Here is an 18,300-nt window from a genome sequence, read left to right as displayed (position 1 = left end):
ACCTTCCCAAACAAACGGCAGCTCACAGTAACCTACAATAACTGTTTGTTTTATTTATTTGCAGGTATAAACAATATACAGATACAAGATTTTAAAATCAAACCGACACAATGGAAGAGAGAGCTGAATGTTTACAGCAGTATAAAACTTAATTTTCCTAATTAACTGAGTCACTGTTTTACCAAGCCACACGCGGGCCATGCCGATAACTAGAGCAGTGTATTTTTAAGAAACACTGCTTCAGTTCATCCAATTTGGCAAAGCTAACGAGCAGTGTTGCATTCAGTTACTAGGCTGAGTCTCAAAGCAATGCAGAGGGACGTTATTGAAAACATCTGCTAACTTTGGAGAGAGGTAGTATGACACATCGATCGTTGTTGTTTTAAAATCGCTTATTAGTCATTGTAGTTTTGAAAAAAATGTCATTTTCATTTCATTTGCTTGGTTTAGCTAACAGCTTTTACATTCAAAGCTGCTAGTAACTGAAGCTTAGCTCATTCACCCCCGTCACACGCTGCTGCGGGAGGTTCGCTGATGCATATGCACAAATCCAGCGCGTCTATTGTCGTCTTTTCTTCCTGGTCAAGTGCCCTGTTCCTCCATTAGACTTTCTGATGAGGCTTCTTTGATGTTGTCGTAATCAGAGGCAGAGACACACTCATAGGATCTATGGCAACCAAACATTTCCTAATGTGAGATCATTCCCACAATATCATCCAGAGAGGCCTGTGTTCATATTTAGCAGGCATGGCACTTACTTAAATTCATAAATGCAAATACCCCCTTTTTTTTTTTTTTTAAAAGCTGTTCATTGTTTTGTCTTAATGGATGTAGACCGTTATGATAACCCTTGCTGTTCGAGAGAGTTGAGGTAAACAAAAAGATGCAAACAGACTGCATGTTTTCCACGTCTGTCTTTGTGTTTGCAGGCACCTGAGAGCTGTAAGGTTAACAGATGTGTTGTTGAACACAGCTAGATTCCTCCAGTTTGAGCTAAAACTAACTAAGTGCATATTCAGCTGTTTGTGAAAATTAAACACAAGTTCATTCTCTGGGCGTCTAAATAGGGGTTAGAGGGTTAGGGGTTAACCCTAACCCATTTTAAATCTGACGCTCTAGGTGTTTAAAAACAAAAAACACAAAATGTGGTGCTGGGACAAATTGGATAACTAGCATGGATAAACCTTATTCGATTTTCTGGCTTAATCTGATCGCAGGGTGGATTCCTGTGTGTAAACATGCTCCAGTGGTGACCTTCCCCGGTCAAGTCGCCTTTTTAAAATCTGGTGCAAGTTAACATGTTTTGGTTTCAGATTTTACAGCACTTCAAATAAGGGATTTGCCAGGAAAGCCTCCTCTCTTTGTTGTGTTACATGGAAACAGTGGACAGCTTCTCCTCCGTGTGCAAGCCACAGATCCCGAGGAGCGGTGCGCGTTCGGTGCACTTGTGTACACGAGTGCAGCGATGAACCAGTTCTTTCCCTCCCACTCAACACCCCTGCCTCAACCCCTCTCCCACTCAGTAGGCTTGGACAAGGATTTCTCTGTTGCGCGTGCTCATGCGCCTGCTGTGTTTCCCTCTCCGTGCGCACTCCTGTTTGCTATAAGCATTTCTTTGTTTTTGCTCCCATTCCCTCTCTGCCTGCCATGTTTTGACTGTCTGTGTCACGGTCAGGAGCTGTTTCTCTCTGCCTCTCTCCGCGTTAGCAGGCCTCCCAATTCCAACATGACACATGGTCAGTGAATTAGTATGTAAATATTTATCATGGATGCAAAGCACCACGACATGTCAGCTACCTCTCTCTCTCATAGTTACTTCCTTGTTGGGCCAGATGGCAGGTGGGGTATTTCATGAAAGGGAGGGGTGTGTGTGTGTGATGAACGGTGCTGGCTTAGTGTACTGAGTACAAGCTGCTCTCATGGCCTTCACACAAGTCACCCATCAATAGAGCTCCTACAGCCACATCACCAGGCAACAGCCAGCTTTTAAACTATTCATACACATTTGCAGTGTGTGAGCTCCACTTTGCGCAGGGGCTCTGTCATGGTTTCCTTGAACAAATGATCTTTTAATTCTTTTTGTTGTGTGTTGATGTAACACTACATAGCTGAGTATAAAATGCTCTAAGTTTCCCTGCATCTTCCTTTAGCTGTTCGTGTTTGATAAGATTAGAAATAAATTCGAGAAATCTGCAAAGCATAGTTGGTCAGGAAATATTAAGACCTTGGTTGTGGAATTTCCTGTATAGAGCTTAAAAAGCCTCCTCCTAGACCCTGGTGAGAGTGGCAGTTTTATGCGCATAATGTGAAGTGTTTGCTCTGTGCAGCATTACAAGGTTGTTGAATATTTCCAATAGGTTCTTATGCAACAGTCTTATAATGAGAAATGCACTTGTATGGACATTAGAGCAAGGTGGATAGCATGTATGGTATTTGTACGTATGGGCCCTGCTTTATTTTGTAAAATGTGACAGCCAATGTAAACACGAAAAACAATTAGAAGATATTTTCTTTGTAGATTAGCAATCCTACAAGTTTACTGCAAGCCATGCAGTGCAGTGTTTCCCAGAGAGCTGCATAGTATTTATGGCAGTAGTAGGTATTGGGTGCACTCCAATGCTTTTAAATTGAAAAGAGAATTTATTGTGTAGTCAGTGTAGGCAAGACAGAGAATACATGTGTGTGAATGACAGGAAGGCAGGTGGGAAGGTGAAGTTGGAGGAGTTTAAATATGTGTCAGCTATCCAAAGTAACGAACAGTGCACGAGAGAGGTGAAGAGAGTACAAGGGGTGGAGCGGGTGGAGATGAGTGTCGGGGTAGTGAGACCTGCTATGATGTATGGTTAGGAGATTGTGGCACTGACAAAAAGACGGGAGGCCGAGCAGAGATGAAGCTGCTCATATGTTTATTGCAAATGAGCAACAGAGGGGCAGCTTAGGTTCAGTGGTCTGGAGACAGAGTTAAAGAAGTATGGCTGAGGTTTCAATATGTACTGATATACATATACTGGGCTTTGGTAAGATTCCACCCTCTAAATGGAGGAGGAAAGCAGAAGTTCCTCATCCAGTGAATGCTTGAACTGCAGCTGGTCACAATAGTCCCTGCTTTGCTGTGCAGCTTTGGATCTCGGCATAAAACAGGGATTACTCTGGCCGACTCCAGTTTAGGATAGTGCAGTTGGCATCAGTCTGATCCTGGGAGACCTGAGACAGCTTAATGACATTAAGGACTGCTTCAGTAGCAGCTTAAACAGCCCGCCAGTAGGAAACGCAGTAAAGAAAAGAACTAGTTAATTAGCAGTGACTGAACCTCCACTAATTCATCCACTAAAGACGTAAATTACAAAGCCAGTGGTATACATCACCTGCCCATGTAGAATATATGTGTGGGAAACCATGCTGTGCATTTCATTGTAAGATCTACTCAATCATAGGCTGGAATTCCTCGATGTCCTCCTCAGCTCAATCCTGATAGCCGCTTGAAGAAACATTGTATAAACAAGGGTCCTTCTGACACGGGTCAGCTGTAATTTATTTTTGAATGTGTTTTGATTAGGACATTTATTTCCATCGTGGTGAGACCATTACAAAGGTCACCCCAAAGCCTGCTCTGTCATCCAGTGGGGATGACTGTTTTGGAGCCACAGTTTTGTCTGATCTTTTGGTCGGGGCTAATCCGATCATGGAAAGGTGTTTTGTTTTTTCCCCTATGTGAAGTAAATTAATATTGACATTTTCAGGGTTTGGTTTTTTCTTTCTTTGATTTCTGAGGTCATCATTGATAATATTTGTCAATACTGTCAAGAAAAAATCCATTATTAGCAAATCTCCATGGATATGGATGTGAAGGGTTATGTTTTTTAATAGTTGGGAACTATTTGTATTATATCCAGACAAAATGAATCTAAATCTGACTGAAATATATATAATATGTTCAATATTTAGTTTTGCTGCTTTACTTTAATGGCAGCTTTCACAATATTGCATTCAAATTGATGTTTAGAACAGATTGCGTTTTTCATAAATGCGGGCTAAAACCGGGGGTATTGTTATCATCCAATCTCAATCAAAACACGATCTGACACAGTCTGTATCACAGTGGATTTCACTCGCTCAATGAGCGCGCCCTTTGGAGTGGCTTGTGTAGGTTCTGAAGCCAGGTTGTGTAATGCCCGCCACCCACTCAATAACTGCTGCCCGCTGATATGCTGCTACTCAGGGAGATCACTTTAGCACACAAGCAGTAGATGGCCAGAACGAATTGTTTCTCACTCCAGATAATGTACTCCCACCTGCTCTTCTTATGTGGGCTGTGGTTCTCACCTCTTTTTTGTGTGTTGTATGACAAGAGGGAGGGAGGCAAAGCACGTCTGTAGGTGTACTGGAACAGAGTGATGGGTGGATTGTGTGTTTGCTGCGATAAAGCAGAGCACTGAGCTGGAGGAGTGAGCTGCTGTAGTGTTACCGTTTGATTTGCTCTGACCAGTGGCGTCCGGGGTTGCACACATGAGACAGCCGCAGTTCACAGTGACCGTCACATCGGGTCTTTTTGGCCACCGATTGAACTCTTAACATCACCGCATCGCCCCGCTGTTTTCTTCAGCAGCAAGCGATAGCTTTCCAAAAGGTCAGCTGGAGTCCTCCCACACACAGTGTGTTTTCCATTAGCTTCAGGTGAAATCGCTGTCTCTGGCTCCCTAAATGGACTTCTAAAAACATATTGTATATTAATTTTCCTGTGAAAACTGGGAACGCTTAATTTTGATAGTAATTACACTCGTGGTGGTCATCCATTCAGGCAATATCGTATTCTCAGGAGCACAGTTTATTGTGAATATTAGAACGTTTAGTCTACTGATGAGATGGTTACTTATGTTGTGCCATCAGCCTGTGTGGTTTTATACAATAGCTGCATTGGATTGCTGCCTCTGGTGATGCTCGTAGAGGTCCTCTATCAGGTCAGGAGCAGCTTAGGTTAGCCTTTTTATTTTCTTGAGAGATATTGACTGCCATTGTTTGGAGGATTTACTGTCTTGGGGGTGTTTCTATAGTGATAACCAGCCTATGAAGCTATGAATCACTAGGATTTCAGAGTTGTGTTGACCTTTTTCGAAATATATTAATTTCTTGTTGTGTAAAAATTCCATTAACACCTAATGCATATGCTGCAGTTTGAATATTTCAAGTCAAGAGTTAAGTCTGCATAAAACTGTCGAAGAATTCAGTAGTCATGTAGGTTTTAAAAGGTCAACATTTTTTATTTTCCGTCATTTTTTTTTTTTCAATTTTACATAATGAGTTCATGCTTGTGACTTGGCTTTGCATATACACAAACCTGATATTCAGTTTAATTTTTAATACAGTGTCAAATCACAACAACAGTCACCTCAAGATGCTTTCTATTGTAAGGTCGATCCTACAATAACACATACAGAGAAAAACCCAACAATCATATGACCCCCTATGAGCAAGCACTTTGGCAACAGTGGGAAGGAAAAACTCCCTTTTAACAGGAAGAAACCTCCAGCAGAACCAGGCTCAGGGCGGGCCGGCCTGATATGACCATCCATAATCAGATATCCCAACTGCAGTTTGTAAAGCTTCTGTTTACAATTGAGAAGGCAGTCAAAAGAAATTTGGTGAGCTGAGGGGCTGCACCAACAAGAATGTTATTCATGCAAAGCTACTCTAGTAGAGCCTAAGAATAAAAGTGAGGCGATGGAAATGAGAATTATGAGTTTCATTTAATTATCTTATTTTGGGGCATAAGACAAATATGTGTAGCTCTAATGAAAACAACTAAGGAATCAACATGTGGGCATTTTAAAACATCAAAGAAAACAATTTGAATTGTAATTTTAGTCAAATCAATAAACTTTTAACAATGATTTAACAATGATACATCGTTGTCAGGATGAATCAATACATTCTCTGTTGGTGAGGAAAAAAATTAAACCTTTCTAACGATGATGGTGTGATTAGAAGTGCTGCATCATGATCATCTATCATATCTGATAGACAAAATATAATTTATGTATCCCAAAGTTTGGAATTTCTGAAAAGTTGGGATCAGGTGGGAACTTGGTGGCATTAAAGCACCAACAGACTGCAATGAAGTATTTTTCTCTGAGTACATACAATTTAAAAAAATTGGTGTCAATAAATAAGTTTTGTGCAACTAATATTTAATAAAGCTCCTTTTGAGTGTTTTTGTTTCAATAAATCACTTTCACAGGAACTTTACAACAATTGAAAACAGACCAGCGCTCCTTTGAAGTATACTTAGCTTGATTGCAAGAGAGAGTGAGGACGTCCTTAGAAATGGGACTACAACTACAAGGCTCCTTTTAAGTTGGTCCCCGCTGTGGATTTAAACAGTTACTCTGTGTGGGTTTAATAAAAGACAAATGGTAAAGTAGAGGTTTACGATACAGTCACGCAGAGCTGATTCTCAGAGCTGTCTCACGAGGCTCGTAACCTGAGATAATTGCTCTCCAACGCTGTCCTCCAGCTTCCACTAATTGGGTATCTCTGTGAAAGAGTTTTTCACTGGCTCTTATTGTGTTTCTTGCTCCTAGATACAGTTCATAAAGCAACGGCCTCGCAAAAAGAAAGTCTGTGTCCTTTTCAAATTAGATTTAAATCTATTCACCCTGTGGTTAATTACTCAATTAGCCGATTACTTGAAGAATAGATGAATTGAGGTGCGCTGGCTACGAATGCCATGCTTATCATCACAGTTACTGTGATGGTGTTCAGTGGATACTGGTAATTGGTATCTTTGGTGTTATTTGTGTGTTGCATTTTGCAGGTGAATAAACTTTTGTAATATGTTCACTGAACTGGAAAGGCTTTAAGTTTATTAAAAAAAAAAAAAAAGAGGAAAAACTTATTAATTATTGTTTTGAACACTAGCTGTGAATTTAATTAAAAAACTTATCTGACTGTATTTGTTGAAATCTGAGGCCCTAATAACACATTTGTCCACGAACATCTCCACCAATATATATGGAACTATTTAATAGGTGTGACGTCACGCTAAACACCGTTTAAAAAGAAGATTTCAACCCCTTGAAACGAGCTGAGGAGACTGACTGTTTCTTGTATCAGGCTGTAAACTTGTTTATTTTTGTTGGTCATTTTAACATGGGAGTCTGCAAAGATTAAATCGCCTTTCAAACATAGACTGTATAAAACACTGGCGTAGCTCCCAGATTGGAACAATTAAGCCAATGTTGAATTGCCTTAAACCAGCAGTCTGTGTAAAGACCGAGTACTGTGATTGCAAAAAGACATCTAATCCTCTAGAAGTCTGTGGGAAAGCATATTTTTGCATCGACCTCACTTTCTGACCAAACTGTTTCCTAAGTCGTTTCACATAGAAAGAAACAAGTACTCTGCCTCAAGTGGCCGCTAGGAGAACTGCAGTTTTTGCCACTTGGCATAATGGAGCTTCACATTTTAAATGTGTTTTAATCACATTTTTGTTTCTGTGCAGAAATGATCCAAAAGTTAACCAACTCTTGAATCGATCTTTATGGTATCTACAAAATTGAGCAGAGGCTTTTCAATCACATTATCTGACATCCCTCAATGTTGTCTAAGCAGCTAATCTCCTGTTGCTTCTGTTCATCCTGTATCCTCGGGGAGTGAAAAGAGTATTGGATCACAGTGATAAGAAACTAATTCAGACTGAATCGGTGTGCTGGCTCATTCCTGACACAGATGTCATCCAAGAAGCCAAACCTGACGGTCGGTTTATCTCATACCTGCTGTGCTTGTTGTAAAATAACAAATCTATATGATTATAGTTTAAAGTTACGAGATAAAGTCATTGATTACTAATAAAATGTGGTATGATGTTCATCAAAGCTACAAGCTACCTCTGCTGGCGCCCTGTGGCATCTGGCGCTGAATTGTTGGCGAGTGATCCTTTGGGTTGTGTGGTTTACAAGGTTTCTAAAGAAGTTTCTCGAGAATGAATCCACAGTGCTCGAAAACTATGCCTCTATCAACCAGTCAGGTTGCGTTTTACAAGCTTTCCTGCCCAGACTTATCATGAGTGTTATGGTCCTGAAACTGAGACCAAAATATGGAGTTTCATATCACACTTGAGCTGTTCCATTTCACAACAACTTTTAAGATAGTGCCTCTTATCATTTGTGTGGACACCATATGTATAAAGAATGTAACTATATGCTGCTGACAATCATGTCGTCACATTGCCTGTGCTAAAAAGCCATGTGGGGCTGTGTTGGTTAAATCATGCTTTAAAGCATAAACTGGAAACGCACCAGAATGAGGTTTGTTTTTGTTGATGATCCAGTAAATGTTATTGTGACATCTGTTTGTTTTTTGTCCTCATTTCTTTCATAGGTTCATTATTTTAAGAGGTAGGATGACTAAGTGTGGGTAAAGTATTAACCAGATCTATGATTTGAAGAATAAGTGCACTCCCTAATATATGTAGTAAAGATGAGTATGTGAGCACCAAAGATTTACGTCACCATTTCAGTGTCTGACAAATGTTGAAATGCGTCCCATCTCCCCCTCTGTTCCCATGTTGTGTTGTTGATTAATGGACTGAATAGTTTTAGCAGAACATTAAGATGTCAAATGAAGTTCCCCTTTGACCTTTACGTATAAAATCACGCTCCTTCTAGGAAGTCTTGCTACTCTGTATCTTGGTAACGCCCCCCGGAGGTTATTTTGGGCAGTTATTTATTCCACTACACAACCACTTGCGTCAGTCCAGCAATACCATTGGCTGAGTATGTTTCCCTGCTTGGCTGTCTTAAAGAAGACAATGGCTCAGGAGAGGTGGGTGATTCAGCAATGCCCATGATCCAGAGTACACAAAATGGAGGAAAAAAAAAGATTGTAAAGTCCAAACGCTGATCTTAACCCAAACTGTATGTAACTACAGGGGTCCAACAAAGAATGGCCACGCATCATACTGATGTCTTCGGAAATTTATTTCTCTCTCTCTCTCTCACTCTTATTGTCTTCAGACACCGTGAAAACTGAAGAAACACAAAGTTTACAACATAAATGTTTTGAGCTTTTCAGTCTCTCATATCAGTGTCCATAAACAGTCTTGTGCAAGCAGAACAGAAAAATGCACAATAATGGATATCACAAAAATGTCCTCTCATTACCAGTGTAGAACACGTATGCAACATTATACAAACAATATACATGAAACCATACCGTGTGCGCCTCTTGGACCACATGCAGAATAACATTAACGCTGAGGCTGTAGATGCATCTGTAGCCATGTATCCATGCTAGCTCCACAATGCCGTGATTGTGCTCTCAACCAAACTCTGGTCATGTGACAATTACAAATATTACCTCATACAAACTTTACAGCACTTTACATATTTAACAAACCCATATTTTGTAATCACATATTTTAGACATGTTTTTTTTAATTAATCTTACACTTTTATCATCTTATCTTGTAAATAAAAGAACTAAATTAAGCATGAATCTATCACAGAAACATGAAATAACCAACTTTATTTTAACTGTCTCAGGGACAGTTACACTGTAAACCTCTGGCATGTCCACCTAAAATTATGATGATCTGAAACAGGTTTTGAAGTGGTCTCAAAAGCAGATACAGGAAGGGTTTGATGGATTGTTGCAGGATTACTAAATTAAAGAGTCCAGTCTTTGTGTGGTCTGATCCAGAAATCCTGGTTAATCCAAAAGCTCATAACTTTTTTGTAAGTGATAGAGTGACCAGATAGCACCGAAGCCACGTACTTTGTAATTGTCTTTTAATATTTGTCGTGACAAAGCCAGGTTTTTAGTCGCATCAACAGGGGAAACTTAGAAATGAACACAGCTGGAAGCTTTGTGGTGGTTTAAGTTCAGTCAAATGCTAGTTTATTTGTTCAAATTAAGTCTCGCAAGCCAGCTGAAACACCTGAAGGTTATAAAGAGATTGAAAGAGGATGGGATGGAAAAGCAAGGCGTGGAAAGGGACACTCAGTTCTTGTGATTCCAAAGTATTACAGCATGTTAGAAGGAAGATGGCAGATGCACTGTTAACAATTTTTGCAGGCTTTGATTAAAAATCTCTTTTTAGGAAAAGCTTGTTTGGATTATTTCTTATTTACCTTACTTTGTGCAATGGGATAAACGCTATGTGCAGAGTTATTAGGCAAGTCATAATTCCCATGATTCACTTTATTGTGTAATACTCTCAATCCAAACTCAAAGTTTAACAATATGAAAGTGAGTTTTGTTATCTTTAGGAGGAATATAATTATGCATATTATCTGGACATAATAAATTACAGAGAAGATTTTTTTCCAAACTCTCATCCTTATTCTCAATTTTATACAGCGTGTGTATATAAAACCGATGACGTGGTATGTTGGTTTCTTGAACCATTTGGAAGCAGCTCGGCCTCCGAAATGTGTCCAAAGATCCTCATTTGGTCATTTTTGAGGCTTCTGCTGGCCAAACAGTGGGCTGCTTGAAAAACGAAAGGGAGAAAAATCTAAATGTGACCATTTTCATCACTGTGGGACATGTTGTCAGCAGTAGTTTCTCCCTGTTCATTTTCCACAACACCTCTGAAATGTTCTTGGCCCATCAGCCTGTAAACAGTTGCCATGTTTCAGTAGTCTTTACCTTGGCATTTTGGCATTTAGTAGAGCTGAGGGACAACCAACAGAGTCAACAAAGTGCTCTGCAAAGCTGGTAATGGTGTGGGTGTGGAGCCCGACTCTCTGACAGCGGTTTCAGAAAGGATGCAATCCAAGTTGCAGTCAATACTGAACAACCGTTCACGCCCTCTCCATCGTCCACTACATCTTGTGCTGATCAGCCACAGGAGCGTGTTCAGCAAAACACTCATTCTCACACGATGCACCGCAAAACACCACTTGTATTGTGTGTGTTTGTATTGTGTGTGTGTGTGTGTGTAACTTTTCACACTAAGAACTTTAGTTTTACTTCTTCTTTTTTACATAGTTTACATTTTTATCGTTCATATTTTCTTTTTTCTGACCTTTTTCCAGTTTGCGGAGACATCCACGGGCAGTTCTTTGACCTGATGAAGCTGTTTGAAGTAGGAGGCTCACCAGCATCCACGCGCTACCTTTTCCTGGGGGACTACGTTGACAGAGGGTATTTCAGTATTGAAGTGAGTCTGTATATTTGTTTTTGTCCTCACCAGGGCCTAATCAAGTGTGACACACGCCATGTGTTCGGCTGAAGCTGTGTTTATTAATAGCTTTCTCTCAGCGTAGATCAAATCAGGCTGCAGATATTGTAGTGGTAATAGGCTTTTGTAATAATTTCAAATGTGCCTTGGAAAGCAAATGTCAGAGTGAGGCTTGGAGTTATATATATATAGAGAGAGAGATATTTTAAAATAAAGCAATATACAGATATTTAATCTGGGAATTTGCCTATATGTGTATATGGCCTGAAATATTATTCTTTTATTAATAAAAGAATAATGTGTTGGCGTGTGCCATGAGCACAAAATGCAGAACTACTTTTATTGTACCACTCTGTAAAAGTGACACGATGTGACTCGATGGTTTTATGCTTCCAGCCTCTTAGAAATATGACAAGCTAACAGTTTCCTGCTTTCTTTTGTTCTGCTTTGTTTCAGTGTGTGCTGTACTTGTGGGCCTTGAAGATCCTTTACCCCAAAACACTGTTTTTGCTGCGTGGGAATCACGAATGTCGACATTTAACAGAGTATTTCACATTTAAGCAGGAATGTAAGTAACGCTTGTGCACTTAATGTTTAACCTTTTGATATAAAGCGAGTTAGCCTCTGAAGCTCTGCACGGGGAGGGAGCAAATTGAGTTATCCTTGCTAAAAAGCTGTTTATTATGTGTGCAGTTCAGCCACTGACCTCAAATGTTCACTTAAAAGCACACTCTGGCCCGTTACAGGATTCAGCCTTTATATTTGTACATGTCAAAACTGTTTCTGTTGGACTCGGACGAGATGGGGGGGGGAAAGCCCAACGAAACCCAACAAAAGGGAAGTTTTTGGAACTGCGGAGAGCCTTTCCGTCCGAGGCCAGTGAACTTCCCTGATGTATGAGAGCGCCGTTGTTTGACTTGGCATCCTCTGTTCTCCCTGCCCCGTTTCTCCCCATGACAGGTAGAATTAAGTATTCAGAGAGGGTGTATGACGCATGTATGGACGCCTTCGACTGCCTTCCCCTGGCTGCACTTATGAACCAGCAGTTCCTGTGTGTACACGGAGGACTATCTCCAGAAATCACAAATCTCGATGACATCAGGAAAGTATGTGTCCGATTTTTTTTTTTTTTTTTTTTTTTTTTTTTTTCCCCCTTAATTTTAATAAAGCTACAGTCCTGTGTTTTAGCATGCCATAACAACATTGCTTGCAATGAGTGAAGTTATTCCTCCGGATCTGTGTGCAGACGTGGACACGGTGGATTGTAAGCAGCAGTCTGGTCCTACCTCTGATTAAAAAATGTTGACGAGTCAGATCCAGCTTTCAGACTAATTCAATAATTCTAAATGGATTTTGTGGCTGCAATCAGAGGGCATGCATAATAGAATTTTCTCTATTGAAGTGTCCATCATGCTACCCATCCAGTAATCCACGAGCTTTTGTTGGAGAAAGAGCTACTCTTGCCTGAAAGCAAAGCCATTTATTTTCAGCGCTCGTAAAGAACGGCTGCCAGTTTTTGCAAGTTTTTTCAGGCCTTTCCTTGAAAGATCCTTCCATGTCCTGAAAGACAAGTGGTGTCTTTTGACACGTCACCCATATTGTGTTACCTCGAATGCGATTTAAAATCCCTTCAGCAGACATGTTACTTAATTATGATCATAGCTGTAGTCGCCAGCTCGGCTATCGCAGAAGAAGCAATTTCTCCGCAGCAGTGTGAAGACTCCGTGTGTCATATTTCCATTCGAGCAGACTGACGGGAGTCTTGACTTTTTCCCTTCCACAGCTAGACAGATTCAAAGAGCCCCCTGCATACGGTCCAATGTGTGATCTGCTGTGGTCCGACCCCCTGGAGGATTTTGGGAACGAGAAGAGCCAGGAGCACTTCACGCACAACACAGTGCGAGGCTGTTCCTATTTCTACAGGTGAGTGTGTTCTGCGTTGATTCACAGTCATGTGATTTATTTATTTATTTGTTTTTAAGACATTTGTGTGTGTGTGTGTGTTTGTTTTCTTTTTGGATTCCAAGTAGCTGTCAGAAGGAAAGCAGCTTTAGTTTAGAGTTACATTCATCTGCAAGCCAACATTGTTTTTGTTGGAATCGGAATTAAAAACAAGATGTTGTTGCCGGTATTTTAGAAACTTTCGGTGCTCTTATTCCGCTTAGTAAAACTAAATAACCTGATTAGTTTTACTTTGTGTTTTTTTTTTTCTCTAAACAAAATATTTGAACTTGGAGGGGTGAAGGAGGGGGAAAAGAGTTAATAACTTCTCTCCTCCCATCCCACAATGCTCACGCCTCTGCAGCATCTCAGCTGTGAGACGGTTGTTAGAGCGCGCTGTGCAATTGAGAAATCACAAAGACTCCTCCCTAGACTGTCGCCAGTATTTATGTAACCCACATTACCTTCAATTGAGCTGAGTAACTGAACAAACTGAGGAAATGCTCGGAGCGAGCGGCTCGCGCTGTCACAAAATGTAATGAACTGGCACATTACCACGAGGCACAGTCCCGCTTCTAAATGCGCTCGGCACTCCCTCCACTCATTACGGCCTGAGTGATGCTTGCTTCGCCCTGGCGTGCCTCTGGCGAGCAGCAGAAGTCGTTGGAGATGTCCCCAGACTCCTAATAAGCATTTTCTCATTTTCTTTTTTTTTTTCCCAGGTGTTTCATAACTACTTACTTAATAGTATTTTAATGCCCATGATGCTCAGAGAACGACTGAGTCTCGATATTGCAGATCAACAAGTGGTTCTGCGTTAAAAGAATATTTTGCCCACGCGTGTAGTCACCAAAAATGTAAGCTCTGTGGCCTTTTTGCCTCATCGACAGATCCGATCACATGTTTGTGTTGTATCAGCATCCCAGTTAACCTTCTGCCACTTCGCTCAGAATTCCTCTGGAGTCTTTCTTTCATCGTTGTCCCCTCGACTCCATCTGCCCAGGGGATTGCTGCTAATTGGCATCACATTGAGTTTCAGGATTTATGAGACGGTTTTAGCCAGACCGGGAGAGAGCCATTCCTCAATACTCCTCCCCAAACCTATCGGCTTCTTTAACCCCCCCACACCATCGCCACAGGCACGCTCGTAACACTTTTACAAACGGTATTCAGGCGTGAAATTGCACATGTTTGAGATACGGCTGCTTTTTACAAACGCCTCCACTCGGTAGTGTGTATGAATAAGCCTACAGTGGATGTTTAAAAAAGCAAAAAACATCTGTAATCAGTTCATATAAACAACTTTAAAGCTTTAATTTTAACCTAGCGAACGAGTTCCTCTTGGATCGCACATGGCGAAGTAATTTCTTGTACATCTCTTCTTGTTGTCCAAGGAGCACATTAACATCTGTGCCCCGTTGTTGGACAGATGGGAGACGATCTAATCTCAGAACGCAAACTGCCAAAAGACAAATTAGGCCAAAATGTGTCTCGACTACCAAACAGCAGCATATGGCACGTATCTACATCTGCTGGAGGAAATCAAGTGAGAAATCAAACATTTATTTCTAATTTCTCGTCCCTTGTAAAGAAAAACAAACTCATTGCGTCGTTAATTCCTTCATGGCATCTGCTCTCTCCTTTCACATGACTCCCAGCAGAACGCACGGGTTCTTGTGTCTACATGCGCCGCGATTGTTGATAGATTTCTCCTAATGCCTTCACTTTTAATAATTAATCTCTGCAGCGAGCGTGGAGCAAGACATCCAAAAAAACAGCCAGTCAGATTAACGCTTGCTTGTATAAATTTGCTTGATAATGACCGTGTCCCAGAAGGACTGTACAATAGGAAATGCAAATGTAAAGCTGCAAAACGCTTCTCTGCGGATCACACTTGAACAGAACTCCACAACAGCTTATCAGAGCCATTATGAAACCTCAGCGGTGCTTTGCGTTGATTATAGAGAAGTCTAAAAAGCTATTTTAAAATCAGCAGGTTTCGTCGTGCAGCAGTTGCTGAGGAAAATGTCTCGTTTGGTTTTGATTGCAGCGTGTGGGTGGTGTTCATTGTCGGGCAGAGGTGTCGAGCTAGGATTACAGAACCTAGTTTAAAATCCAGCCTGTATTTTATTCAAGAACTTAATATTACTTCAGTGAATCAAAGAGATTTGAGCATTCAGGGGTGTTCATTTCTTGGTGCACTTTTGTGTTTTTAACTTCTGGGTTGAATAAAAAGCGAGAAAAACTAATTGGGGTGTAGAGACGGGGCCCAGAGAGATGGGGATTTGAAGCAGACTGACAAAAAGCATTTCTAAGTAACCGAATTGTAGCAGTGATTTTAAAAAAATTGAGAAGGATGTTGTAACCCAGAGTAGAAGAAGAAGCGGGCAGCTGTTGCACAGCGCCTGGGGACCAGCTCCAGATGTAAGCCTCGGTCAAGGGCGCGACGACAGAACATCCAGCCTAGTTTTTGATGGCAGGGGAAGCTGGAGCTCCACACAAAAGGGCCCTGTCCTTTTAACATCACGAATGATATTTCAAATGCTCTCATCTAATTAACTTCTGCGGCTCGCACAGGGCTGTAAAGTGGCTTGAAATTTCATCTGCATAGCCGCAAGATGCCAGGGGAGGAGAGGAAAAAAGAGAAACCTCTTGAATTTCGCCCCTGTTACTGTCGAATAAATCCTCCCACACTGAAGCGTTTCACATGTTGCGCGTCGGTGCCACTCATTTATTGCGAGTTGTCACTCACTTTGCGAATCGTGGGTTTCTTTGAAATGAACAAAACCTCGGCGTCCACTGGGGTTTTATTTTATTTATTTAATTTTTATTCACGCGGGGTTGAAGCATCTCTCAAATGTTTGACGGGAAGGCTGTTTTTCAAGAAAACCTATAATGAGATCATTGTTTTTGTTCTTTTCTTTTTTTTTCTTAAAAAAATAAATAATCTCGAGGAAAGGATAACCGGTGGAAGCTGGCGCTGCAGGATGGCAAACTGCAGAGAAGATCTCTGAAGCCTTATTGTACTGCAGTATGCTGGCAGTAAGGGTTTTAGTCATGCTGCTCACAAACTGAAAGATCAGCTCAGGCATGAAACAATGCCCTGCTTTTATTCCTTAAAGTATTTCGCCGTGTGTCACTCTGTAAAATAAAATCCAGCATTTGAAAATGGTCGCACTCCTCTTATGTTCTGAACCTTTTTTGAGAAATTAAGTGCATTATTGGTGATTATATGAGGTATGAGTTATCAAGCCTTCGCTCAGGAAGTGAAAGAGCCTGCTTTAAATTTCAGGTTAGATGTTAAGATCACCTTTAAAGGCTTTCATAATAATCTTGATGTATTTTTATTCAGTGTGCGGCTGGTTTTAGAGCTTGGCCACTGTTTCCCTGGGCACAATCAATAAAGAGCCATGACTTATTTGGTTTTTCTATTGATTGTCCTTTCTTGGTCTTTTCTTGACATGTGAGTAAACCAAATACCTCTTTTATTCAACAGCTACCCTGCAGTCTGTGACTTTCTACAACACAATAACTTATTATCTATCATCCGGGCCCATGAAGCACAGGATGCTGGGTGAGTGCTGTGGTATTTTGTCTTTTCTCATCCCACTGTCACACAGAGCGATTCAGACTGGGGTATTAAATGAAAAGCCTTCCCCTGGTACCTAGGGGTTTGCTCCAGTCTGTCTGGGAGCAAGTTCAGGGCAGCCTGATCTTTGAGAGGAGCCACGTTAATCCAAGAAATGAAAAAGAAACCTCCGTGAGGAGCGAGCTGGCCAGATGTGAAGCGACAGGAATGATTCACGCAGCTCGCGGTGCGGTTTAAAAAGTGTTGCGCATTTCACATTTAGACACCTTTACAATTTTAACTACCCAGCAAATTTTTTTGGCACAGCAGGAGGTGTGATAAGCATTTCATCAGGATTTCTACAAAAATAAAGCCTCTTTGAAATGTTTTTGTTTTTTTAACACTGCCAGGTGGGTGGATGTGTCAAGCCGATCTTCCTCTAAGCAAGGTTAAGACAGTGGGAGGCACAGCAGCAAAGTTGTTTACCATTGCACTCCCACTGGGTGGTCACATGGGACACCTTGGCCCTCAGTTGAGATAGCTGCCCCAAGACACCTCAGACCACACATCATTAAGTTAATGGCTCCCTTTTAGACTTAATTTGCAATACCCAGTGAATATGCAGATTTTTTTTTTATGGCTGCAGTCTGTGGTCTAATAAATCGTCTAGGCTAAAACATGAAGCTTTAGTCCATTCCAGATATAAATACGTAGCATTCCCCATCATCAGTAGCTGTTAGTTGCATCAGACTACTCAGAACTTGGGACTTTAGCAAAGGGATTTACTCTCTGGAGGCACAGTGAAATATTAGGCAATAAAAATTATCACTACTAATCAATCTCAAGGGTCAAATGCAGTTGAGTAATTCATGAATGAATAGTTGAAATGTTAACTGATGCTTCTCCCTGGAACTTCACAGATACCGCATGTACAGAAAGAGTCAGACCACTGGCTTCCCGTCCCTTATCACCATCTTCTCAGCACCTAACTATCTAGATGTCTACAACAACAAAGGTAAGAGCGTGGAATTTGTCGTAATCAGTCTACTGCGGCTTGTAGCTTTTGAATACCAGATTGTGACATGTCGTTTTATGACTTGCCTAAGGCGACATAATATTCACTGTCAAGTCGATCCAGGCTGTAGAGTTGTTAGTGTCAGATTTGTTAAAGATGAATGACAGCAGTGTCTCAAAATGCTTCGAAATCACTGCAGGATGATTGTAGATATAACTAATATTATGATTTTTTTGGGGAGGTTATTTGTGAAGAATTGCTCTACATTCATAAACTGTATAAAAAGACAGACGCAGCTTCTATATCTGATAGGGCTGCCACAAACGATTATTTTGATAGTCGACTAGTCACCGATTATTTTTGCGATTAGTCGACTAATCAGATCATGCGTCCATTGGACGTAAAACGTACAGCTTATTGCACCAGCACCACTCGAGCATCTCACACTTCTGATAATCAGTTGTCTGCCTGACATTTATTCAGCTGTGTAAAAATTATAACTTTAATCTCAGCCAAACCGATTTACTCAGGAACAAATAAAATACTAAAAAAAGCCAAACGATAACATTTTAAGTTATCTAAGTGACTTATATA

The 18,300-nt window shown here is 40.9% G+C and overlaps 1 protein-coding gene across 6 annotated transcripts in view; it reads left to right on the top strand.

Annotated features, from left to right (window-relative positions):
• Positions 1 to 18,300, top strand: part of LOC113018612 (serine/threonine-protein phosphatase 2B catalytic subunit alpha isoform) — a 67,021-nt gene that overhangs the window by 27,672 nt on the left and 21,049 nt on the right. For all 6 annotated transcript variants that reach the window (XM_026161785.1, XM_026161786.1, XM_026161787.1 and 3 more), the window contains exons 3-8: positions 11,037 to 11,161; positions 11,639 to 11,750; positions 12,143 to 12,288; positions 12,966 to 13,105; positions 16,620 to 16,697; positions 17,612 to 17,706. In XM_026161785.1, coding sequence (XP_026017570.1) covers positions 11,037 to 11,161; positions 11,639 to 11,750; positions 12,143 to 12,288; positions 12,966 to 13,105; positions 16,620 to 16,697; positions 17,612 to 17,706 — 696 coding nt within the window. The remainder of the gene's footprint in view (positions 1 to 11,036; positions 11,162 to 11,638; positions 11,751 to 12,142; positions 12,289 to 12,965; positions 13,106 to 16,619; positions 16,698 to 17,611; positions 17,707 to 18,300) is intronic.

This window comes from Astatotilapia calliptera, chromosome 3, assembly GCF_900246225.1.
Source record: "Astatotilapia calliptera chromosome 3, fAstCal1.2, whole genome shotgun sequence".
In the NCBI taxonomy this organism is placed as follows: domain Eukaryota; kingdom Metazoa; phylum Chordata; class Actinopteri; order Cichliformes; family Cichlidae; genus Astatotilapia; species Astatotilapia calliptera.
This window is presented reverse-complemented; position numbering and strand designations above follow the sequence as displayed.